This window comes from Danio rerio, chromosome 7 (genome assembly GCF_049306965.1).
Source record: "Danio rerio strain Tuebingen ecotype United States chromosome 7, GRCz12tu, whole genome shotgun sequence".
NCBI lineage: Eukaryota > Metazoa > Chordata > Actinopteri > Cypriniformes > Danionidae > Danio > Danio rerio.
Genome location: NC_133182.1, coordinates 70,892,031 through 70,919,238, shown reverse-complemented (window position 1 = coordinate 70,919,238; position 27,208 = coordinate 70,892,031). Strand labels below are relative to the sequence as shown.

The 27,208-nt window shown below is 37.2% G+C and overlaps 1 protein-coding gene across 2 annotated transcripts; it reads left to right on the top strand.

The window, feature by feature from the left end:
• Positions 1–136: 136 nt before the first annotated feature.
• dkk3a (dickkopf WNT signaling pathway inhibitor 3a) lies at positions 137–17,723 on the top strand. 2 transcript variants are annotated; one of them, NM_001159283.1, is given in 7 exon segments: positions 175–398; positions 3,176–3,301; positions 3,542–3,619; positions 9,761–9,853; positions 16,058–16,202; positions 16,288–16,444; positions 17,597–17,723. In NM_001159283.1, coding segments are annotated over 7 exon segments (882 nt in total). In that variant the 5' UTR covers positions 175–203; the 3' UTR covers positions 17,685–17,723.
• Positions 17,724–27,208: the final 9,485 nt, after the last annotated feature.

Genomic DNA, 27,208 nt, shown 5'->3' with positions numbered 1-27,208 from the left:
ACGTGCAAGAATGACTCTCATGTAATGTGCACCACATATTCGCAAATGTATTCAGTGATGTCTGTGGTGCGGTATATGCGGTATAGAAGAGGAGGATGCTGTTTGCGTGGACGCGCATCTGATCGCCCCGCCTCGCGCAGCTGGAGCTCCTCACATCCCACATACACACACACACACTGTACAGCATCAGTCGCGCTGCCAACATGTTTCTGCTCGGATTCAGCCTCTGCCTGGCCGTCGTTCACGGTATTGTGCCCGAAATACCCAAAACAGACATGGACATCATTGCAAACATGGAGACAAATGCAGCGCAGGAGCAAACGATGAGTGACGTGTTGAAAGAGGTGGAGGAACTGATGGAGGACACGCAGCACAAGCTGGAGGACGCGGTGCATCAGGTTTACTGCTTCAAAATACAACATTACTGTTCTTCAGTGCTTAATCTTCACCAGAGTAGACCTGCATGATGATTTGAACTTCTGTCATAATTAATCCTTTTGATAAAATCATCACTGGTATATGACAATAAGTTTTACCAAAATATTAGCCTAAACATCATAGCTTAGTTCATGTTAAATGGGCCTGATCACATATTAGAAAGTGGCATGGAGATAAATTTACAAAAAAATAAAAATTAAATTGGTTCAAATCAGTGCATTAAGGAACTTGAACGATGCGTTTTATTTTGGTGTCATTTAACCTATTTGTGAATGTATATGCAAATAAATGCAGTAGAAATATTAGCAATTTTATATTAATTATTATTATAATTAATTCATTATTATTATTAACTTTAATATAAATTATTAAAGTTATTGTGAAGTTACATTTAAAGGCAAGCTTCACAGAAAGCCCATTATTCATTAAACTGATGTTAAAAATTGATGCCAGATTGTCTTGAAATGTACAGTGCTCAGCATATATAAGTACACCCCATTTTGAAAATGAAAATTTTTATCAATTTCTCAGTGAATATGAGTTATATATATATATATATATATATATATATATATATATATATATATATATATATATATATATATATATATATATATATATATATATATATATATTAGTGCATTTTAACAAAATAGATTTATTAATCAGATTTATTTATTAAAATAACATTTTAGTCACAAAACATAGAAAAATATTGGAAATTGAAATATAATACAATTAAATTTAAGCAAAATATTGCAAAAAAAATTACAAACTACAACATTTCAACAAAATTCTATTTTTTTTTTTGTTTCTCTTGACTTTTGCTATTTTTTTAAAAATTGTATTTAATATTTTCCCTAATATAAATTTGGGCTACTATTTTTTACTATTGTAAGTTATTTTGTTAGATTAGCTCCAGATTTGGCTTCAGTACTGACCAATTTAACGTATATGCACAAATATAATATTGTATAGCTCTTATTAAAATATGAATTTAAAAGATAGATTTGTGAGGGGTGTATGCCAAGCATTGTATATTTCAGCAACATGGATAACATGGATTGTACAGGGTTTTTAATGTATTCACACACTCATAAAATGTATTTATTGGTTAATCATTTTCAGTGTTTACATTAAATGTCATGACTTCCAGTCATACGCTATCGAATGCGCTATCGAACTCAAGCTCGTGCTACAAGAGCAAAGTTCAAGCTAGATGAATGTGACTAAATGAGACCAATCGAGGACCAAAACGTGACCTCTCTGGAGAGAAATTTAGAATGTGGACCAATCGCTCGCTTTTTTAAATGTCTAATCATCTTGTTTAAGCACCTATTTTCTCAGTGACGTACAACAGAATTTCACATGCTCAAACTGTGACCATGGCATGGCAAACTCCTTCCAGTAAGTTACTGTGGATTCTTCAGGAAACTGCTAACAGTGTTCTTTTTGTGATAAAAGGTCAAATGTCTGTAGTCTGGATTATTGGTCTTCATTTATTCATTTTCTTTTCGGTGTAGTCCCTTTAATATCTGGGGTTGCAACAGCGGAATGAACCGCCAACTTATCCAGCACATGTTTTATGCAGCGGATGCCCTTCCACTCGCAACCCATCACTGGGAAACATCCATATACACTCATTCACACGCATTAACTACGGACAATTTAGCCTACCCAATTCACCTATATATGTCTTTGGACTTAAGAAAACCGGAGCACCCAGAGGAAACCCACGCGAACGTAGGGAGAACATGCAAACTCTACACAGAAATGTCAACTGACCCAACTGAGGCTCGAACCAACGAATAGGCTTGACTGGGCCAGTTGGCATTTCTGTGTGGAGTTTGCATGTTCTCCCCGTGTTCATGTGGATTTCCTCCAGGTGCTCCGGTTTCCCCCACAGTCCAAAGACATGCGGTACAGGTGAATTGGTTAGGCTAAATTGTCTGTAGTTTATATGTGTGAATGAGTGCATATGGATGTTTCCCAGACATGGATTGCAGCTGGAAGGGCATCCGCTGCATAAAACATGTGCTGGATAAGTTGGCGGTTCATTCTGCTGTGGCGACCCCAGATGAATAAAGGGACTAAGCAGAAAAGAAAATGAATGAATGAATAAATTGACTAGTGTACGAGAATGTGTGTGTGAGTGGGTGTTTCCCAGTACTAGGTTGTGTCTGGAACTGCAACAAAAACATATACTGGAATAGTTGGCGGATCATTCCGCTGTGGTGATCCCTGATAAACAAAGGGACTAAGCCAAAGGAAAATGAATGAATGACTTAACATTTTTACAACTAAAAACTTTAGATTTCCTTTCTAACTATCAGTTCTACAAGTGGTCAGAAATTGCTCTTTGTTTGTGATAAAATAATTTTTAAATTCATCATCCAGAAATCACGAATGATTTACAAAATGAATAGAAACAGAACCCTGCAAGCCCTCAGCTCACGATAGTGATTTTTAAAGGTCAGCAGCTCATGTTCAAATAATTGCACAATTTTCCTTACTGCAGTTTTGCGATAATAAATTCCTTCATCTTTCTAATTTATACTAAGCTCAAAATTGTTACATCAATTAGTAATTGCTCCTTAGGAGTTAGGTCTATGCAAATTAAATCATTCATGAATGGCTCATTAAACGAATGGGAATTAATCCCTTAAAAACTGAAACCAATTTATAATGGTCAGTTCACACGGAATTAATGCAGTTTTCTTTTCTTTTTTCCCCTCAGATGGACAATGAGACAGCAAAATCAAGCCTTCATCCACAGAATGTCTCTTCAAACCTCCAAAATTACAGCGCTATTGAAACCATAGCTGGGAATCAAACCATTTCTATCGGAGAGAGAATCAATAAGGTTGGCGAAGAGCTTTTATTACGTTCAGTAATGTAAATACAGTTGCATGCTCTCCAGAACACTTGAATCTGATTGGTCAAATCATTAAATATAACGTCCGCATAACTAGTTATCTCTGTCAACCAGTTTAGTTGATCATTTAATCTCAATTAATATTGTGCACATCAAGGGATACTATTGTCCCAAGTACTTTCCCATGTGAATATCATGCTCAATGTCTCAATGTGATTTTAATTCCAGACAACAGACAATTCAACGGAAGAGACGAACAATTTATCATCAATACAGCCCAGAGACAAAGAGAACATCGTCGATCACGTAGGTTTTCTGTCCATCTTTCTGTCTTTTCGTGTCTATGAAACATGCATTTCTATTTTTCAGCCAGACATCACTACAACCAAAACCAAAGCCAATGTTGACTTCTAGGGACCTTAAAGGCATAGTTCAGCCAAAACTGCAAATTCTGTGACTATTTTCTCATTCTGAAGTGGTTTCAAACCTTTATGAGGTTCTTTTTTCTGTTGAACACAAAAGAAGATATTTTTAAGAGTGTTGAAAACCTGCAACCATTGGTGGAAAGAGTATTAAACAATCATACTCAAGTAAAAGTAACAATACTTGCCTAAAAATTTAGTGTAAGTACTGTAAAAGTATCTGTTGTAAATATTACTCAAAAGTATGAGTAAAAAGTGCTCAAGAGTATTTCTCTGTAAAAAGCTGATGCGTTTACATGTAATTTGTGCATGTGTGTGTAAACGTAACATTCTGTAGTGCATTTAGTTATTACCTAGCAGGTACACAACGTCATAAGACGTTAATATTAAGTTAGATTTAGGTTGTGATGGCAGGTGACCAAAATTCAATGTCGAGCCAGCGTCTAAGGACAGCGTTATTTTGATGTCCAATAATGGCGTTAACATCTTAAACCAACATCATATTGACATCAAATACTGACATTTATTCCTCAGGTCACCAAAATCCATTGTTTGACTGACGGTATAGTGGTAACATCCACACAACGCCAAGCTGTAACATCAATAGACGTTGATATTTGGTTGGTTTTAGGTTTGACGTTAGATACTGACGTTAGTCTGACGTTTAGTTCTGACTTAATCACAATTTACATTTTCAAACAAAATGCAACATCACTATGACAGGGGGTACACCGTCAATCTGACGTCATGTTGACGTCTCGTGCCTGTTGGGTGTTTAAGGCCATTTCAGTCAGCATACAGTAAACATCCGTCATCTTCTCATCAGTGACATGCATCTAAACAGTCTCTGGGTCAATGTGTGTAAAGATTTTTATAACATCTTCTTTTACACTTTCAATGCTTCCAAACAGTTTGCTGCAAATATAAATCGCCCATGTCTTCAGATCATTTATTATGATGTGATTTTCCTTCTATGTGCGATTCGATTAGACAGGAATCAAAGGACTGATTTTTCTAATCCCCATAGACAAGAAAGAATAAAGTAGTGACTGCAGGTTGAAGAAAAGTAGTGGAGTAAAAGTATCGATACAGCACTAACAATGTACTCAAGGGAAAGTAAGAGTACACCTTAGTAAATAACAATTCCTGAGAAAAACTACTCAATTACAGTAATTTGAATATTGATATTTAGTTACTTTACATCACTGCCTGTAACCATTGACTTGTGTGTGTTTTTCCTATTATTGCTGTACGTGATTTCAGGTTTTCAGCTTTCTTCAAAAATATCTTATACAGACGGAAGAAACTCATAAAAGTTGAATTAAACAGTGAATACACTTTCATTTTTGACATTAACTATTCCGTTAATAAAAATCCCAAAATGACCCCAGTAAATCCCTTAAACCAACCAGGGTCATCAGCTGTTTTTTTTTTTTTTTCAAGAGGTTGTTTTGGCATTCATACCCAAACAGTTTAATGTAAACGGTCAGTTATTGGATTAAAAAGTGATAAATCATCTTATTAAGCTTTCTGTAGGTATATAGATGTATACACTCACCGGCCACTTTATTAGGTACACCTTACTAGTACTGGGTTGGACCTCCTTTTGCCTTCAGAACTGCCTTCGTGACATAGATTCAACAAGATACTGGAAATATTCCTCAAAGATTTCTGTCCATATTGATATGATAGCATCACGCAGTTGCTGCAGATTTGTCGGCTGCACATCCATGATGCGAATCTCCTGCTTCACCACATCACAAAGGTGCTCTATTTGATTGAGTTCTGGTGACTGTGGAGGCCATTTGAGTACAGTGAACTCATTGTCATGTTTGAGGAACCAGTCTGAAATGATTTGTGCTTTATGACATGGGGTGTTATCCTGCTGGAAGTAGCCATCACAAGATGCTTACATTATGGTCAGCAACAATACTCAGGTAGGCTGTGGCATTGACACGATGCTCAATTGGTACTAATTGGCCCAAAGTGTGCTAAGAAAATATCCCCCACATCATTACACCACCACCACCAGCCTGAACCATTGATACAAAGCAGAATGGACCCATGCTTTCATGTTGTTGACGCCATATTCTGACCCTACCATCTGAATGTGCCAGCAGAAATTGAGACTCCACAGATCAGGCTTTTTTTTAAATCTTCTATTGTCCAATTTTGGTGAGCCTGAGTGAATTGTAGCCTCAGTTTCCTGTACTTGGCTGACAGGAGTGGGTCCTCTTGTGGTCATCTGCTGCTGTAGCCCATCTGCCTCAAGGCTGGACGTGTTGTGCACTCAGAGATGCTCCTCTGCAGACCTCAGTTGTAAAGAGTGGTTATTTAAGTTACTGTTGCCTTTCTATCAGCTCGAACAAGTCTGGCCATTCTCCTCTGACATCAACAAGGCATTTGCGCAACAGAACTGCCGTTCAATGCATATTGTCTCTTTTTCTGACTATTCTCTGTAAATCCTAGAGATGGTTGCGCATGAAAATTCTAGTAGATCAGCGTTTTCTGAAATACTCAGCCCGCTGGGGATCAACAATCATGCCACATTAAAAAAAGTCACTTAATTCACCTTTCTTCCCCATTCTGATGCTCAGTTTGAACTGCAGCAGATTGTCTTGACCATGTCTGCATCCCTAAATGCATTGAGTTGCTGTCATGTAATTGGCTGATTAGAAAATTGCAGAAGCATCATGAAAATTCTTAACATTTAGTCTAAACCTTGTATATTGTGAAGAATGTTGGAAAAAAGCAGCTCTTTACATCCATAGTAGGAACAAAAATACTATAGAAGTCAATGGCTGCTTTTTTGTGCGCAGCAGAAGAAAGAAACTCAAACAGGAGTAAATGATGACAGAATTTTCATTTTGGGGTAAACTATCCCTTTAAGAACGTACAGATAGCGAGGATCGTCTCTAACCGAAACCCTTGTGCTTGCTCACATTTCTCAGAGATGTCAGCAGAAATAGAAATACCCTTCCTCAGAGTTTAATTTGCCGGCTGACTGAAATAAGGCCGTCTGCTGTGTATTGACCTGGTCTTTTAGATGGCAGGGTTCTGGATCTGAGGTGACAGTTCAGCTGATTAGGCAAGATACTTGTCAGAGATACAAGATATTCATCTGGGACTTTACAGATTTATTTGACATTTCAGATCTACCCATTCCAGCCACAAATGGAGCTTTTTTTTTTTTTAGAAGAAAGTAAAAGCTGAATAACAAATTGGATTTCTTTTTTTTAGTTTGTGATTTATTCCAGAACCCAGGGGTCACCTTGATAATACAAAACCTGTCAAAAATCATAAAATGCAAATCCATTTGATGTCAGTTGACTACCTTGATGACAGAACAACATTAAATTGACATCTTACATCGGCATCAGAAAACAAGTCAAAAATTGTCAATGTGTATATGATGCCAAAGTTAGATGTCAATTAGATGTCGTTTTGACATCAAGTTAGTTTACATGCATTTTAGGGACACACAATTTGGAAATTTAGATAAATAAAACTTTTTTTACATAAAAAAAAAACTTGTTGGCCAAAAGGGCATCAATGTTTGGGTGTCAAATAGACGCTGGTGGATTTGATGTCTAATCCTTGACATTTTTTTCACGTTTTTAATGACGTTTTGACACCAAGGGGCCAGCTGGGAATTGTAGGTACATTTCAAACATTTTACATTTATTGTCCTTGTACTGTTGAGATTGACAAACAACAAATATAAATATCTACACTCACCAGCCACTTCATTAGGTACAGCTGTCCATCTGCTCGTTAACACAAATATCGAATCAGCCAATCACATGGCAGCAACTCAATGCATTAAGGCATATAGACATGGTCAAGACGATCTGTTGCAGTTTAAACCGAGCAGAATGGGGAAGAAAGGTGATTTAAGGGACTTTGAATGTGGCATGGTTGTTAGTGCCAGACGGGCTGGTCTGAGTATTTCAGAAACTGCTGATCTACTGTTATTTTCACACACAACCATCTCTAGGCTTTACAGAGAATAGCCTGAAAAAGAGAAAATATCCAGTGAGCGGCAGTTCTGTGGCACAAATGCCTTGTTGATTTCATAGGTCTGAGGAGAATGGCCAGACTTGTTCGATCTGATCGAAAGGCAACAGTAACTCAAATAACCACTCCCTACAACTGAAGAGTATCTCTGAGTGCACAACACGTCCAACCTTGAGGTGGATGGGCTACAGCAACAGAAAACCACATCAGGTGCTACTCCTGTTAGCTAAGAACAGGAAACTGAGGCTACAATTTACACAGGCTCACCAAAATTTGGAAAAACATTGCCTGCTCTAAGTCTCGATTTCTGTTCAGATGAATGGTTCAGATTTTGGCATCAACAACATGAAAGCATGGATCCCTCCTGCCTTGTATCGACGGTTCAGGTTGGTTGTGGTGTAGTGGTGAGGGGGATATTTTCTTGGCACACTTTGGGCTCATTAGTACGAATTGAGCATCGTGTCAACACCACAGCCTACCTGAGTATTGTTGCTGACCATGTCTATCCCTTTATGACCACAGTGTACCCATCTTCTGATGACTACTGCCAGCAGAATAGAGAATCATCTCAGACTGGTTCCTCAAACATGACAATGAATTCACTGTACTCAAATGGCCTCCACAGTCACCAGATCTCAATACAATAGAGCACCGTTGGGATGTGGTGGAACGGGAGATTCACATCATGGATGTGCAGTCGACAAATCTGCAGCAGCTGCATGATGCCATCATGTCAATATGGACCAAAATCTCTGAGGAATATTTTCAGTATCTTGTTGAATCTATGCAACAAAGGATTAAGGCAGTTCTGAAGGCAAAAGAGGGTCCAACCCAGCACTAGTAAGGTGTACCTAATAAAGATTTGATTTCTGTTGTTTACAGTTCAACCGAAAGGGAGTTTACGTTTGTTGTAAATAAGGGTGGATTTATTCTTTTGCACAATGCTGTGAATAGATTCGAATTGCAAAGAGCAAATGCAGTAAAAATGTAAAACATACCTATTCAGTGTCTTGTACTCCGATACCTCTCTAAATGCAGTGATGTCCAACTTTACTGTAGTTTTCAAATGGCTGTGCAAATAGTATATAGTGCTGTCTTGAGCATTTTCAGGAAGTGTCACCAACATCTGACTTTTTTGCATTGAAAAAATGTCCAGAGTAAACTGTCATGATGAAAACATGACAAAGTCATTTGACTATCTTGTTTATAAACAATGGTGTCATGACTTTTCATTTTGATGACAGACACTTTGATTGACATGAATACTTGCTTTTGAGGAATGAACTATCCATTTTGAGCATGTGACATGCTTTTGCAGGTTATCAGCTAGGTTTTGCAGTTTGTACTAATTGTTTTGAGAAATGCATTAACTGCTGTGCAGAAATGCACTGGTGTTGTGAGAAACGCATAAAAGCCACTGAGAAAAACTGTAATATTAAATCTTAAAAAAGGGGTAAACTATGTGCCCTTTAAACTCTGAAAACTGAACTACACTGTTTCAATTTACTAGAACTTCTATGTTAAGCTGCTTTGACACAATCTACATAGCTACAGCAATAAAGATTAATTGAATTGAATATTTTAAAATAATAATAATGTTAACCTCTTAGCATTACTGGATTCCTGTAACTAATGGATTAGCGCACCATGTGTGAAACATCTTTATCAACCTGTCACAAAATTCAATGAACAAATGTGTATAATGTAAGACAATATCAATGCTGCGTAACATTCAAAAGTATTTTTTTATTTACTTTTTTGTGTGAAGTAAGAGTACATGAATTACATAAAGCTTTTGCATCCCTAATAAACAGCATGTAATTACATTATTTACCCTCACCCTCTGCCTTTATTTATGAACCAGTATAAAAGTAGGAGGGAAACAACAACAACTCCATATGCCCACCTCATATCCCTTGTTGTTGTGCAAACTACAGCTCAAGTATAAATCAGTATGTGGATTGTGTGTTAAATGTGATGCTAAAATCTGTTTTCTTGTGTCTTTCAGGAGTGTGTCATTGACGAAGACTGTGAGAAGGGCAAGTACTGCCTCTATGAGACGCACAGCTCAAAGTGTCTGCCATGCAAACAGCTTGATGCGGTAAGCAGTTTCACATTTCACCGAGCAGGCGCCCCACAGTATCCAGCAGGAAATGTCCTCTATTATATACTAAGTGTTCAACCTGGTCTTTGGCTAAATCCATTCACTCAGGAAGCAAATTACAGGGGGTTTTGGGGAGTCTGACATCTGTAATTAACACTTGATCCCAGTGTCTGGGGGTGTGTGTTGGGGTGGGGCCTTTAAATAGTGGAAAGTTGTTACATTTACATTTCATTTAGTCATTTCGCAGATTTTGTCCCGCAGCCTACAATTCAAACAATGAAGTCAACTTACGGTACAATTGAGGAGGCATTCGGCAATTTAATAAGAAGAGGTAATACACACAAAGGAACGTTTAGTGCGCTAAGAATTAGTGCTGGATTTAGGAGGAGTGAATGTTGTTTTTTTTCTAGAAAGATAAATGTTTCTACAGGTGGTTTGTCTGGCCCACTCACATGTGTGAGGCACACTTCATAAGTGTACAATGGTTTGTTAGTTTGTTAGTTTGTTTTTAACTCAGTTAAAATAGTTGGGTTGAAAATAAACCAACATATAAACCAACTATAGGTTATTATAGCACCTTCCCAAATATGGGTTATTTTAACCTAATGCTTTGGGTTATTAAATTTAACCCAATGCATTGGGTTATTTTCAATAAATATTTTTTTTCCATTCTGGTATTACTATTGCTCCTATTACTATGACTACTATTAATTTTATAATTATGGCTGTGCAAATAATTAAAATGCCGTATTTAAATATATTGAAAATGCTTTATTTCCACTACATTTTAAGTTCCAGACACAGCGTTTTTATCTATTTATATAGATCGAGTTTGTGTCATCAATAATTAAGAGTGCAGGTGAAACGGATATAAAAACATGACATGGAAAGGTAATTTGATTAAAAAACAATACAAAAACAATATTAATAGTGCTTAAATAAACGGGTCACACTTTACAGTAAATGTTAATTAATGCATTTACTAACATGAACAAACAATGAATAATACATTTACTACTGTATTTGTTCATGTTAGTAAACGTTAGTTAATGAAAAAACAGTAGTTCATTGTTAGTTCATGTTAACTCATGGTGCATTAACTAATGGTAACAAGCATGGACTTGGATGTTAATAATACATTAGTAAATGTTTGATGATTTATAAATGCTGTACATGTGTTGTTCATTATTAGTTCATGTTAGTAAATGCATTAACTAATGAACCTTATAGTAAAGTACCAATTAACTAGGCCCACACGGAATCTGCGCGCGCAGAATTCCGCAGATTTTCCGCAGAATTACGCAGATTTTTGCAGATTTTTAGCCCATCATTTATTCTGTTTATTTACTTGAGTAAATGTGTAAATCTAAATTTATTCAGTTTTTATTCAGTAATTTAGTATGGATACTCCCAAAAAAATTCCTGCAGAAATCCGCAGATTTTGACCAAAATTCTCCGCAGAAATAGCAAAAAACGTCCGCAGATTCCGTCTGGCCCTGCCAATAACGTAATTATGCAAAAACAACAGTTAGCCTATAGTTGTCAGTTAAATCAGTTGACTGTTGAAATTCAACATTTATAACCCAACTGGTTAAGTTATTAAATAAATAACCCAATTAAGGTTAATAAAAAAAGCACGAAATATTGTTAACTTAACCATTGGATTAAATAAATAACATTTGTGTAGAGTGTAGAGAGATGAAGGGTTTGTTAGAAAGTGTCTGGTGCAAATGAGTAAAACTGGTGCAAGTGTCTGTTAAAATGAGAGATGAAAGAGTGTGATTTCTAATAATGAAAATAACAGGTTAATATATATATATATATAAATCTGACCACCCCTATAGTGGTGGTTAAACCACACTGAGTGCAAGTGTTTAAAAGAAACGTTTTCTTGTAACACGGCCATTTGTATCTAAATATAGCCTAAAATAAATGTAAAACTGATTTGTAAGATGTATTTTTAATAGAATAGTAGAATAACAGAATTTTTATTGTTACTATTCATCAAAATCAATATCTATCTATCTGTTTGTCTGTCTGTCTGTCTTATATCAGTCATTCTGGTACCTTTAAAGTCTCATCTTAAGAATGGTCTCATCTTGATAATAGCTAATCTCTATCTATCTATCTATCTATCTATCTATCTATCTATCTATCTATCTATCTATCTATCTATCTATCTATCTATCTATCTATCTATCTATCTATCTATCTATATATCTATCTATCTATCTATCTATCTATCTATCTATCTATCTATCTATCTATCTATCTATCTATCTATCTATCTATCGATCTATATATCTATCAAAATGCATAAGACATGCTGAAGTAATACACAAACTACTGATAAAAGCAGACTCCATTGATAGTAAACGTATATTTGTTCTGCTTTCTCCGGGGCTCAGCAAAACAAACAGCACAGATAACGTGGCTTTCCGACAATATGATGCAACGGAGTCTGCATTGTGACTGCATTGCAGCACGAGTGCACCTGGAATCTGATATGCTGGAGCATTTCTCCTTTGGGTTGCACATCAAAGTGCGCAGACTGCTGAATATGAGCACTTTCCCAGGCCTCACATAGGACATATTGAGTTCAACCAGAGGCACAGGAAGTATAGAAGCCAGCTAAGCAGAATACAGCTGTGCTTTACTCATGCAGGATATTGTTGAAGATTAAAGCTCAACCAAAACAAACCACATCTGCTTGTTAGAAAGCCTTGTCCTCACACCTGGCTGCATGGGTTAACCATTGTGCTGCCAATAATTTTTTAAGCATTCTCTAGGATTTTTTCTTGGATGATGATAAAAGGGTGAAAGTATTGATCGAATGCATGTCGCCTAACAGCAAGAAGGTCGCAGGTTTGAGTCCTACAGTCATATTGGAGGGATATAGACACAAGTCTCTTTCTTAAAGTCTGACATTAAAATCTGATCATAATCTCAATGATTTTGAGGCCAACTTTTATGTGGCGTTTTTCCCCACGGGCTGATACTGATTGACAAGCCCATATTACCATGTCTCAGTATTAATGCTTATAATGATGTCCAAGAGACAGGATTTGCAAAGAAACTCTGATTAAAAGATCTGTTCCAACTCTCTCTGATCAAACTGCACTTCAGGAAGCAGTCCAAGCTAGCAAAATTCACATGGCTCAAATCCGGCCCACACCAGACACCTACATCCGGCCCACATACCGCATGGAATGATGGCACTTGGGCGGTCCGCTCCTATTTGCCAGATCTGGGCCACAATTAAGCCATAACAGTATCACAAATCAGCCAGAATTTAACCAAATGAACCAGAACTGACCCGAATCTAGGTCACAGTTTTCTTTTATTCTGGCCCAGATCCGGCCCACACCAGACACTTACATCTGGACCACATACTGAATGGACTGATGGCTCTAGGGCGGTCCACTCCTGTTTGTCAGATCTGGACCACAAATAAGCCAAAGCAATACCACATATCAGCCATAATTCAACCAAATGAACTGACCATATTCAGGGCCACAATTTGCTTTTATTCTGGCCAAGATCTGGCCTTTTACTTCTTATAATGGATTAAACGTTGGTAAACATCAGTGAATTATATTATTTCATCACAGGTTGTGCCTCACTTCATTTTGTTTGCTGTAATGAATAAACTTTTCTAGCAAAGTTCTTAAAAATTACAGCAGCCCAAAAGAAAATTTATATTAAGAGGTTCAGGGCTATAAGCCCAACTCAAGCAAACACTTTTCTCCATGATGGTGACTTTAGTCTATGTGGTCCATATATGTTTTAATATAACTGGGCCACATTTGCCATATCTCCTCTGGGCCGCTTTAAACATTAGCCAGAGCTAACTGTGGCAAATATTTGCCAAAAGTGGCTCACATTTGTTTCAGGATAACTGGTCCACATTTGCTATATCTTCTCTGGGCCACTATAGGCTCAAATCCACATTAGCCAGAGCTAACTGAGCCGAATATTCGCCAAAAGTGGCCCACATATGTTTTAAGATAACTGAGCCACGTTTTTCACATCTTCTCTGGGCCACGATAGGCTAACGGTTGCATTAGCCAGAGCGTACTGTGCCGAATATTTGCCAAACTAGCCCACATGTCTTACAATAACTGGGCCACATTTTCCATATTTTCTCTGGGCCACATTAGGCTCACAGCTGCAAAAGCCAGAGCTTACTTTGCCAAATATTTGCCAAAAGTGGCCCACATATGTCTTAAGAAAACTGGGCCACATTTGCATCAAGACGTGTGAGACACTTTAGGTTTAGACACAGATTACCCTTAAATGACTATGACACTATTTTGCCAACTGTGGCCACATTTGTCCTCTATCATTTGGGCCAAATTGATCCTTTTCCACATGGGCCACATTAGGCTCACATTCAGATTACATTTTGCCATAAGTGCCAAATCTTTGCCCTGAATGGCCCATATATGAACGAGAATCTTTGGCCTCCTTTTGCCACTGTACAGGTGGGCCACTTTAGGCTCACATTCATTTTGTCTGGGCCGAAGGAATACCACCAGTGCCGCATAACTGCCTAAAGTGGCCCACATTCATGTGCAATCTGGGGTAAGTGCTACACTTAGTATTTTTTTAGCATTTTGAACTATAATTTGAGCTGAATAATTCATAACCGCTGGAATCACCACAGCTGCATAGCGTACACAACTATAACCAAGGACTCTTCAAATCACACAACATTATTCCCAGTTTGTGAATGTTAAGTCAGGTTTATTTTGTACAGTAACTTTGCTATCATGATCTCTAGACAGCAGGATGTTTACCTATTTATTGGGCATCCTGTCACATTTTCTGCAACTAGGGGGCTATTTCATAAAAGTGGTTAAGAAAAGCTGGGATTAAAGTCAAAAGCCTGACTAAATTGGTTCCATAACAACAAGTTGAAGATCATTTGATCGGACTAATCTGAGCTCAGTTTAAATAATCTAGATAACTGCTCGTGCACGTTTCTGTCGTGAAACCTTAAAAGTCGAGCAGATACATCGATTATGTTGTGTGCTACCATGGCAACTTCGAGAACTGAAAGAGCTCTGAAATGAGACACAGCTGTTCACAGCGAGCGAGCCGCGAAACTGCAGATTGTTCAATAGGCTACATTAGTAGCAATATATTTTTAAATATAGGCTTTTATTTAGGCGTATTAACATGAAATTAAAGATTTGTTTTAAAACATAGTAATTGTGCTTGACCGTGCTCGCGACTGCGTGAGAGAGAGAGGATTTGCGCTTACTGCCAATTTTTGCTTGCAAGAAAATGTTTTAATGCCTTGCAGGCTCACTGTAACATACAAAATGTCCTAATTGTTGGTTTCCCCGAAATCCAAAGACAAGCGGCATACGCTAGCTATGGGATGAATTGAATAAGCTTGGCCATAGTGTAGGAATGTGAATGATGTGTATGGATGTTTCCCAGTGAAGGCGTCCGCTGCATAAATCATATGCTGTATAAGCTGGCCGTTCATTGCGCTGTGGTAACCTCAGATTAATAAAGGCACTAAGCCGAAAAAAAAATAAATGTATGTAGGTAAAAATTTTTTTTTATATATTTATAAATTCATATTCATATTATATTTATATATATATAAATCAAAAGAGAGAGAGAGAGAGAGACAGAGAGAGAGAGAGAGAGAGAGAGAGAGAGCTAAGCTAAGAACACCCCTCACAGATTTCTTACAAGCCTGGCTTTTTCTGTAAGCTTGGTTTATGGAATAGCCCCCAGATGAGCAAAAACAGCACAACTTGTTAAATGTGTGTTTATGTGAGTGTGTTTGTGCGAGCATTGTAACGCCATTTGTGTGCGGCTCATGTATCTTACTGTGGTACCTGTGACTGTGGGTCTCTGTTTCATTGTGTCGGAGTTGTCATTTTGCTGATGCGTTTATCCTATACATCAGGGGTCACCAAACTTGTTTCTGGAAGTCCGGTGTCCTGCAGATTTTAGCTTCAACCCTAATCAAACACACCTGAACAAGCTAATCAAGGTCTTACTAGGTATACTTGAAACACATAGGCAGGTGTGTTGAGGCAAGTTGGAGCTAAACCCTGCAGGGCACCGGACCTCCAGGAAAGAGATTGGTGACCCCTGCTATAGATCCTACAGTATATGCTACTATAAATATTACTGGCCTAAGATTTTTTTTTTCTCATTATGTCCTGTGTCCCTCAGTCATGCACCAAAGACGAGGAGTGCTGTGCGGGACAGTTGTGTGTTTGGGGTCAGTGCACCATCAACATCACGAAGGGAGAAGCAGGAACCATCTGTCAGTATCAGACTGACTGTAAGGAGGATTTCTGCTGTGCCTTTCATAAAGGTACGAGAGTCTTGCATCATAAATGTAAGCCAATTCTTTGTAAACATTTTGGTAAAACTGCTGGATTTGTTTGTTTTTTTTCCAGCCTTGCTATTCCCAGTGTGCATTGCTAAGCCAATAGAACGCGAGCGCTGCATCATTTCAGCCAATCACCTGATGGAGCTGCTGTCATGGGATATGGACGGGGAGGGGCCTCAAGAGCACTGCCCATGTGCTGGAGAACTGCAGTGCCAACATCGCGGGTATCAGACCGTAAACAAAAAAAACTGAAACTGAAATATGCAAAAATAAATAAATTCTATAAATATTTGGTCCCACTTTATATTAAGTGTCCTTAACTACTATGTACTTACATCAAAAAAAAAATAAAAACAATGTAGTTACTGTGTTCATGATGTATTTGAGAACACTTGTGGTGCTTTTGAGTTGGGATAGAGGTTGGGTTATGGACAGGTTTAGTGGTATGGGTAGGTTTAAGGGTGGGTTAAGGTGTAAGGGGTGGTCAGCAGTGTATTTACAAACGTAATTACAAAAGTTAACTACAGATGTATTTACATACATGTATTTAATCAAGCATAAGTACACAGTAAATACATGTATTTACACAATAAGTACATTGTAACAAACTATTAGTTCCTGTGTAAGTACATATTAGTTAAGGCCACTTAATATAAAGTGGGACCAAATATTTATATATAGTTGAAGTCAGAATTATTAGCCCCCCTAAATTTTTAGACCCCCTTTTTATTTTTCCCCCCAATTTCTGTTTAACAGAGAGCAGAGTTTTTCAACACATTTCCAAACATAATAGTTTTAATAACTGATTTCTAATAACTGATTTATTTTATCTTTGTATCATATCTGTGTAAAAATAAAAGAAGTAAAAAGTTGTCAGAAAAGTAAGTAGTGGAGTAAAGTACTAATTCCAGAAAAATCTACTTGAGTACAGTAACGAAGTGTTTGTACTTCGTTATTTCCCATCTCTGGTTATTACAAGCTAACAAACTCCTCCTCCTCACCATTTGTTGTCTAAACTGACAGTTTGAGGGGAAGGGGGGGGGGGCGTGGTTAAGTATGTTAGCCACGCCCAATACCTAAGACAGATGTAATCTGACAATTTCACTGAAAACAAACAGAAAGTGCATTTCAGGTTTTAATTTTACATTAAAGAGCAAACACATTTGTTTTCCTGAATGCACAGATGAATTCACCACAAAACTAGCAATGTGAGCTAACAAAATCAATATGGTTAGTTTTGATTCCATGTGTACTTTAAAGCTTTGATAATTAGTCAGAATAACAAATACTTTCATTTTTAAGTGGTTGAGAAATATTCTACCGAATGTTGATTTGCTAACTTTTCTCTGTATTGTGTTGTGTGTTATGTTGTGCAGTCGTGGTGCGCTGTGTCTGAAGAGCCAGAACTCCAGCGAGGAGGAGCTCACCGACACACTTTACTCTGAGATCGACTACATCGTCTGAGACTTCAACACAAAGACGAAGCAGAGCTGCTCAATGCTTCATCATAACTCCACAGCTTCATAGAAAATTACTCCTTCCTTGTAGAAATAAATCCTTCACCACATTTACTGACAAGCCCTGAAATGCAGCTGTGAATGTTCACTGAGAGCCTGAATGTACAAGACTGTTTACACTGACAAATCGAGACTGGATGTAAATCGAATGGGTGTCAGTGTGATCGGCACTGTTTATGCAGCTTGATTGTGGGTTTTAAAGGGATTGTTCAATCAAAAACTAAATAAATCTGTCATCATTTACTCATCCTCCGCTTTTTTTGAGGTTCTTTGGTTTTTGAAGATATTTTGAAGAATGTTGGAAACTTGTAACCATTCATTCATTTTCCTTAAGCTTAGTTCCTTATTTATCAGTGGTAGCCAAAGCTGAATGAACTGATTCCAGCATGAACTGAATGAACTTTTTCCGGCATATGATTTACACAGCGGATACCCTTCCAGCCTCAACCCAGTACTGGGAAACACCCATACACTCTCACATTCACAGTCAAACACTACGACCAGTTTAGTTAATCCAATTCACCTATAGTGCATGTCTATGAACTGTCTTTGGACCGGAGCAGCTGGAGAAATCTCACACCAACACGGGGAGAACATGCAAACTCCGAACAGAAATGCCAACTGGCCCAGCGGAGACTCAAACCAGTAACCTTCTTGCTGTGAGGCGACAGTGATAACCACTGAGCCACCGTGCCACCAAACTTGCAACCAGTGACTTCCAAAAGTATAGAAGTGAATGGTTACAGGTTTTCAACATCTTTCTAAATAACTTTTAACAGCATACAGAAACTCAAATAAATTTTAAACAAGTCAAGGGCGAGTAAATGGCAGAAATTTAATTTCTGGGTGAACCATCCCTTTAAGCACTTATTATTAATGTACAGTACTAACGCTTGAAAAATATGTACCTGGCAGAGAAAACATGAAGACAGCTTTAATAAGATCCAGTTCATCTCAATTACGTGTAGTAGTGAATTATGCAGAATTAAGCTTCATGTAATCTCCCTATAGGCAATAAATACTACAAATTCACTCCAGAAAATAAAATATGTTGGGAAAATGCTTCTGTTGTTTCGCTATTTATTTTATTTTATGTGCTTGTAAATTGACTGATATAATTGGCATTTACCAGTAGTTTAAAAGCAGATAATGATCGATTATATGCTTTATGCTCCCAAAATTAAATTCTTTGTGGATTTTTACTTAATGTTTACTAAAAAACACTATCATCTATCTGTCTATCTATCTATCTTTACTAAAACACGCAGGTTTGTTCAAGTTTGCATGTACACAAAAAATGCTGGGTTGATGTTGACTAGTCTTAAACAAATAATAATAAAATAATAAAAATAATAATAAAGACATGTAAAAAAAAAGTTTATAAAGTCAGAATTGCAAATTAATAAGTCAGAACTCTGATATAGCCTATTAAGTCAAAATTGAAAAGTTATTAAGTCAGAATTGCGAGTTATTAAATCAGAACTCTGAGTTATAAAGTCAAAATTGCGAGTTATTAATTCAGAATTGCGAGTTATAAAGTCAGATTGCGAATTGTTCAGTCATTATTGCGAGTTCAGTCAGAATTGAGTTATTGGGTCAGAATTCTGAGTTATAAAGTCATTTCTTTTAAACTCAGAATTGGGCGACGTGGTGGCACAGTAGGTAGTGCTGTCGACTTACAGCAAGAAGGTCGCTGGTTTGAGCCTTGGCTGGGTCAGTTGGCGTTTTTGTGTGGAGTTTGCATGTTCTCCCTGTGTTCGCATGGGTTTCCTCTGGGTGCTCCAGTTTCCCCCACAGTCTAAAGACATGCTGTACAGGTGAATTGGGTAAGCTAAAAATTGTTTTTAGAGTATGTGTGTGAATGAGTGTGTATGGTGTTTCCCAGTGTTGGGTTGCAGCATAAAGGGCATCCACTGTGTAAAACATATGCTGGATAAGTTGCCGATTCATTCTGTTGTGGCGACCCCAGATTAATAAAGGGACTAAGCCAAAAAGAAAATGAATGAATCAATGAATGTTTACTTAATAAAATTACGAGTGGATATTCCTTAGACATACACAAAACTATTGGCTCCCACTTTATATTAGGTGGGCTTAACTAATAAGTACTTACACAGGAATTAATAGTTTGTTACAATGTACTTATTGTGTAAATACATGTATTTACTGTGTACTTATGCTTGATTAAATACATGTATGTAATTACATCTTTAATTAACTTTTGTAATTACATTTGTAAATACACTGTTGACCATCCCTTACACCTTAACCCACCCTTTAACCTACCCATGCCACCAAACCTGTCCATAACCCAACCTCTATCCCAACTCAAAAGCACCACAAGTGTTCTCAAATACATTTTAAACACAGTAAGTACATTGTATTTATTTTCTGATGTAAGTACATAGTAGTTAAGGACACTTAATATAAAGTGGGACCAACTATTGTAATAATATTCAGAGAAAAAAAAAACTCCCTTATAAGACCTTTATCATTATTTTAGAAAATGAAGACCTAGTTTTTTTTAACCAAAGGCAAAGATAATAAAGAGGGACTGTTTGTAGTTCTGAAATATTTTTGATTCAACAAACCAAATTATTGCAGCAGCTGTCCGGGTGGCTGGTTTCAGATGATCTTGGAGGTGAAGATCCTGGATGTGGAGGTCCTGAGCTGGTGTGGTTACACGTCTGTAATTAAACCGCTCTGTAGTCGTGAGGCCCATTCAATGTTCTGCCAAATTCTCAGAAATGCCTTTAGAGACGTATTATGGTAGAGAAATTGACGTTCAATTCACAGGCAATAGCACTTGTGGGCTTTCCTGCAGTCATCATGCCCTTTATTGGTCTTTTATATTGTGACCAGCCTAAGGCACACCTGTGCAATAATTATACTGTCTAATCACCATATTGATTTGCCACACCTGTGAGGTGGATGAATTATTTCTGCAAAGGCGCTCACCAACACTCATTTAGACAAGTGTGTGAATAATATATGAGAGAAATATTTGCGTTTATATTTCTGTTGAACGAGTGTGAACTGCTAATTTTGCATAAGGGCAAATCATTTCCTCTAATCAGATTTTGCCCTGGTGACAAAACTTATGACAGAAAGCTGCTTGGCTTGAAAGTGGCTTCCCTGTGAACTGTGCCCATCTTGCAGCCAGGGGCGCAACTACACATTTACTGAGGGGTATGCGGGTTCAAATTTTGTGTGATCCCTCTTATTTTATATTAATTGATTAATAATAAATGAAGACAAATTTTCAGATTAATCTTATAACTTTTGACATTATGTATGATTTGACAGTTTATTTTGATAAAAATAAAAACAAATCTAAACAGTTACATCTACATGAACACTTTAGGCTGTGGGACTGCATGCTATTGTGTTAAATGATTTTGAATTAAACAATAACAATATTATATTCGTTTAAAATGCAAAATAATGTTTTTTTAACAAAACATTTATTTATTTTTATTATTTGAAACGTTTAATAAGGATAATTTAAAAAATAGTTTTGGCACAACGGCGCCCCCCCATGTGTGGCGCCCCTATGCGCCGCATATACTGCATACCCCCTTGTTGCGCCACTGTTTGCAGCAATGACATCGCTACACTATTTACAGTAAACAAATCTGTGTTTGCATCTACATGTAATTGCAGTCTTTTTCTCACAAACACAAGTTTATATCAAACAATTTAAATTTTCTGCACTCGCAGTTGGCATTTCGATATTTTAACCTTCTCAGAATTGTATTATATCCACATTTATGTCTTCCTTAAGTGAACAATTGTTAATTTAGTCATGATGCCGAGAAAACCTTTTCGTAGACATGTTTCAAGAGCTCACACTTAGCTAATGATTGTTTATAAAGCTTGTTTGGCATGCTGTCCCGGGAGAGAGCCCTGAGCTCATAAGATCATCGAGCTCAGGGCGCCCTCCTGTTTGCAAGGCGAGAAAGGAGTTTGAGCTCAGGTGGATCTCGGGAACTCCCCTGCTGTAGTAACCAATGAACAGTAAGTGATTGCTCTTGGAGATAACTATATACTAGGAGCATGTCTATGATGCCGATTTGGATTAGTCAATTAACTTAAGTTGCATGTTTTTTGACGGTGGGAGGAAACCAGGGAACCCGAGGGAAACCCACTTGAGCACGGGGAGAACATGTAAACTCCGCACAGAAACGTCGGCTGGCTTGGTAAGGACTAAAACCAGTGACGTTCTTGCTGTGAGGCAAAAGTGCTAACCACTGGGCCGCCGTGCCAGGGGTGGGAGGGGAGATTCTTTAAAACGAAGATAGCTGTCGTATGGAACTTGGGGTATTTTTAGTGGCTTAGGAATCGTCTGATTGGTGAATCATAACTTGAATAATCGGGGACGGCTGCAAGCAATCATAAGCACGTGATCCTCTCCAAATTAGTTTATGAATAATCTTCACTAATGCCTTGAAACTGTTAACAAACACACATCTTAGGATGTTAAATACAATTTTGCAATCCAAACTTTTTTCTCAAAATATCAAGTTTATATCTTGCAATTTTTTCCAAATCTTGCAAAAGCCAGAACTGTGAGATTAATATTTGCAAGTACCTTTTTTTCAACCCAAGCTCATTTTAAATACCAATGCACCAGTCTATATTTTTGCTAAACGTCAAACACATTTCTCCAGGTACATTTCGTGGCATGATTTTTTGACATTTCCAACAGAGGGCGCAGTCTACATTTCTGCAAATCTGAAATAAGTTCAAAGTCTTGTCGAGATGCAGGAGAAGGCGGGGGTTGTCATAGTGATCATGTAGACCAGAGATGCCCTAACTCAGTCCTGGAGGGCTGCAGTCCTGCAGAGTTTAGCTCTAAATAGGCTCAACACACTAGCCAGGACATTTCAAGCAAGCCTACTAAGAGCTTGATTAGCTAGCCCAGGTGTGTCTGACTGGGGTTAGATCTAAACTATGCAGGACACTGCCCCTCCAGCACTAAGTTTGGGCATCTCTGACCTAGACCGACGAACCTCTGACCTAAACCCAACCAGTGGTATTTTCAAAAATCTAAAAGTTTTACCTTGATTTTACATTGTTTTTATCTCTTATGTGAAACTGTGCTTCACCAGACTTGAACCTCAGTGCTCTGCCTTACAAGAACAACACCGTACAAAAGTAGCCCACTGATCAAACTGACCAAATAAAAGTTCTCCATATAGGGAGAGATACTGTAGGTGGAGCAAACCAATTCGATTACAAAACAAAGTTTGTGTGTGTGTGTGTGTGGTATTTATTTGGTGTTGTGCAGAGAACTGCACCAAAACGATCCTTTATTAGTTGATAATATGTCCCTGTAAACATTATTAGTGTGAAAAGGAACAAAAGCTATTGTTGTCATACTGCCCTGTAGCGTACGTTTTACTTAGAAACGGCAGTCAAACGTTTAGGTACATTTTTATGGTTTGACAAAAATGAAGCATGCATTCGAAATGAACCAGTTTTGTTTTTCCCATCCACTTGTTAAGTGTGACGTCACGCAAAGCGGCTGCTGGGTCCAAACGCTCTATCAAACTATATGGGGAGACTCATCAAATAATAATAATAAACGTTTACAAAGAGCTGTAATACTTTTGAAAATCATAATCACAATATATATACTATCTGCTGCTGCCTTCAGTAGCAATAAATTTCACATAAAAAATGATATTCAGACTCACATTATTTGCATTTAATATATTGCACTGAATAAAGCACATGAGCTTTACCTGAGGTGAACTTTTTGTTCAGTTGCAAGACATAGAAGCCATATCTAAAATCTAAAAAGTAGCAGATAGTATATATACTGATATCCATGCCTAATATCAGATGCCAGAAAGTGATTTATTTTTTATAAATTGTAAAAATGTAGGTATTTGTGATGCAGCAAGTCCAGAGACCGAGGTGTTCGCTATGATTTAATATAAATTTTACTTTAATGTGTGATATGACTAAAAAGTAGTCATAAACGATTATTTTCTCAATTTAAATTAATGTCACAGATATATCACGACTTAACAAGCGGAAATTGAAAAGTGATTTCGTGTAAACAGCCTGCCAAAAGCTAACATTCAGCAAAATGCAGTTCCGTCAACCTCTGAATCATGATTGGTCTGGATTACGTCAGTGTGGCTTTGAGGCTCCGCCTTCTTTTGAAATCATCTCCAGTTCATTTATTCTATTACCATTAAGTAGGGCCAGACAGAATCTGTGGACGTTTTTTGCTATTTCAGCTAAGAATTTTGGTAAAAATACAACACAATCTCACGGCAGTAACTTATTGATTTAGTGGCTAATTCGTATGATTTCGTACGATCTAATTTGTACAATGTAGTACGATTTGCTCATCCCCCAATGACGGTTGGGTTTAGGGGTGGGGTCAGGTGCCACGCCTCCTTTTTAAAATCGTACAATTTCGTACGACTGAATTCTTACGAATTAGCCACTTAATTGGCAAAACGTAAAATACGTTTTCTCGTGAGATCAGGCTTAAAAATATGTGGATTTCTGCAGAATTTTTTGGTAGTATAACTAAAACCTTAATATGTGAAATAACAAGTATTATCTTTATAACGTTTATTTAATGCTTAAAATGCAAATTCAATTAGATTTACTTTATTAGGTAAACAAAGCAAGTCGCTCATACAATATATCTGCTTTATATCTGCTAAAAGATATTACTGTACAAACTGCATTGTGCACAAATCAGATGACCGTTTTCATATTAGTCAATAATATTACAGTAATTAATTAAAAATTGTATAAATATAGATTTACACACATTTACTCAAGTAAATAAACAGAATTATTGATGGGCTAAAATCGTCAGAATTCTGTTTGGGTTCTGTGTGGGCTTACTATTAAGCCACTGATCAATGTTTAAAGATGCAGTATGTAAGTTTGACACCCAGTGGCTGAACTAGGTATTGCACCCCTGGTTCAAAACGCACGCAAGATCAGGTTTCCAGTTGACGGCACCAACAAAAGCTGACTTGAACCGTGTTCTAAATAAAAGCAATGGCACGCGATAGAAGGAATATATTTCACATTGAAAGGAGTTTTTGTCATAACCAACAACAGGAATTTATATTTTACATACGACTTTTATGTCTTGCAACTGAACAACAAGATAAACTGACAATGATCACCTCAGGTAAACCTCATTTGCTTTATTCAGTGTTAAATGCAAATAAAGAGTCTGAATGTCATTTTTTACATGACATTTATTGCTATACTACTGAAGGCAGCAGCAGATAGTTCACCTCAGATCTTAAAATAAAGTGTTTGAAATTGAATTTTAGAACTGAAATCATGCAAGTCAACACATATGAGTGATTCAGAATCTATATTTAATAATGTTAAAGAGGTTTATTTTTGTATTAATTAGATTATGAACCTTACCATTTTGTTGGAGTGCAGTGAGTGCATTATTCTGTGCTTCTAAATGGCTGTTTTTAAATTTCTGTCGTGTTTCGTCTGGTGCAAACAGCCAAATTGCTTATCACTGCAAATATCATCATGTAACGTGTTGTTAGGACACATGGTTACAATGTAATTTGCTCACTTAATGTTTACATTTGTAATATTTGTTGTGCTGTATGGTGTTTGTTTAGTGTTTGTTTTTGATTGTGACATCTAGTGGCTAAAATGTTATTGCACTATTCTTTAGAATGTAACCAAATGTTTAAATAGTCATAGAAGAGGAGACTGTGATCAGCGCCCAGACCTGCGTTGTTGTTTGCTTTCAATCCTTGTGATAGAGATGACCGTAAGTTACTAATTTTATTTTGAAAACATCTGCAATATTTATTGTGTTAAACTGATTAAAAAGGGTCAGCATTGATGTTTAAAGCTTTACGTTCTGTTCAGAAATTTGTTCAATTAGCTAACAAACAGTGTAATTGTTTTCATATAGGTGCACGTCAATAATGTGCTTCGATTGTTTATTTAGCTCAGGCGTGACCAACCCCTGTTCCAGGACATCAACCTTCCTGCAGATTTCATTTGCAACCCATATCAAACACACCTGCCTGTAATTATCATGTGCTGTTCAGGTCCTAATTAATTGGTTCAGGTGTGTTTGATCAGGGTTGGAGCTAAACTTTGCAGGCAGGTTGATCTTCAATAACAGGGTTGAGCACCACTGATTTAGCTGTTAGAATATGTCAGTTGACGTTTACAAATGTGAATATTATGACATATTTTGTAAATATTTAGTAATTTCTACATTTGTATTTTTCCTTTTTAGTTCTACACTGCAAAAAATGCTTTTCTTGCTTAGATTTTTTGTCTTATTTCTAGTCTAAATATCTAAAATTTCTTATATTAAGAAGAATTTTCTAGACAAGCAAAACAAATTGTCTTGTTTTGAGAAATAATATGCCAATATTAAGTGACTTTTTCCTTAAAACAAGCAAAATAATCTGCCAATAGGGTAAGCAAATTAATCTTGTTTTTTCTTTTGACGTAAGATTATTTTGCTTTGATTTAGGAATTGTTAGATATTTGGACTAGAAACAAGACAAAAAATCTAAGCAAGAAAACCATTTTTTGCAGTGTACAATCTTATCAAGTAAAGAGTGCATCCCATGAGCAAGAGGAAAGTGTGATGGTGCTTTATTTCCATTAACTATCTGTCAGCTTTGGTTCAGAGCACCTTTGGCAGGGCAGAATATTTATGTTATTTGCTAATAAATAACCACCTCATGTGGAACTCTGAATCTGAGTCTCATTTCGGAGTTTGCTACTGTCCACTGGAGGTCGTATTTCGACCGCGGGCACATGCTTTCAGAGCCTTCATGACTGAATGTACCATATCAAGGCTACTCGGGGAACTGAAATATAATTGGCTAAACTGGTACTGGGCAAGTTAAACCAGGGGTTCCCAAACTTTTCAGCCCGCGACCCCCAAAATAACAACGCCAGTGACTCGCGACCCCCAATATCCTCTGAGGTGGTTATAAATACAGAAACCTTGCATGCAATGACGCAGACACACCAATTAAATTTGTGTCAGTGCTTTAAATGTGCCAGAAAGTATAACCTGATGTTATAAAATCAAAATGCATCTGACGCTATTGCTGCCTTTAATATAATGTAATTACCCCAGGGGTCGCAATCCAATAGAACTAGTAACTATAAGCTACTATAGTAACTATATAGTATATAGTAACTATAAACGACTATTTTTATTTTCAGTATAGTTATGGATAAAATATGTTAATTCTTATGGTTTAATAAAAATACATAAATTTTTGGAAACACCAGGCGACCCCCCTTCATTGCCCCGCGACCCCTCGGGGGGTCCCGACCCCCACTTTGAGAACCACTGAGTTAAACGACCAAAACAAAGACAGACATTCCAGCACGTAACGCACATTTTCAAAGTGGAATATCTGACTTCAGCATGGTTTTTCAGATAAACAAGAATGCTCACTTAGCATGTTTCTTAAA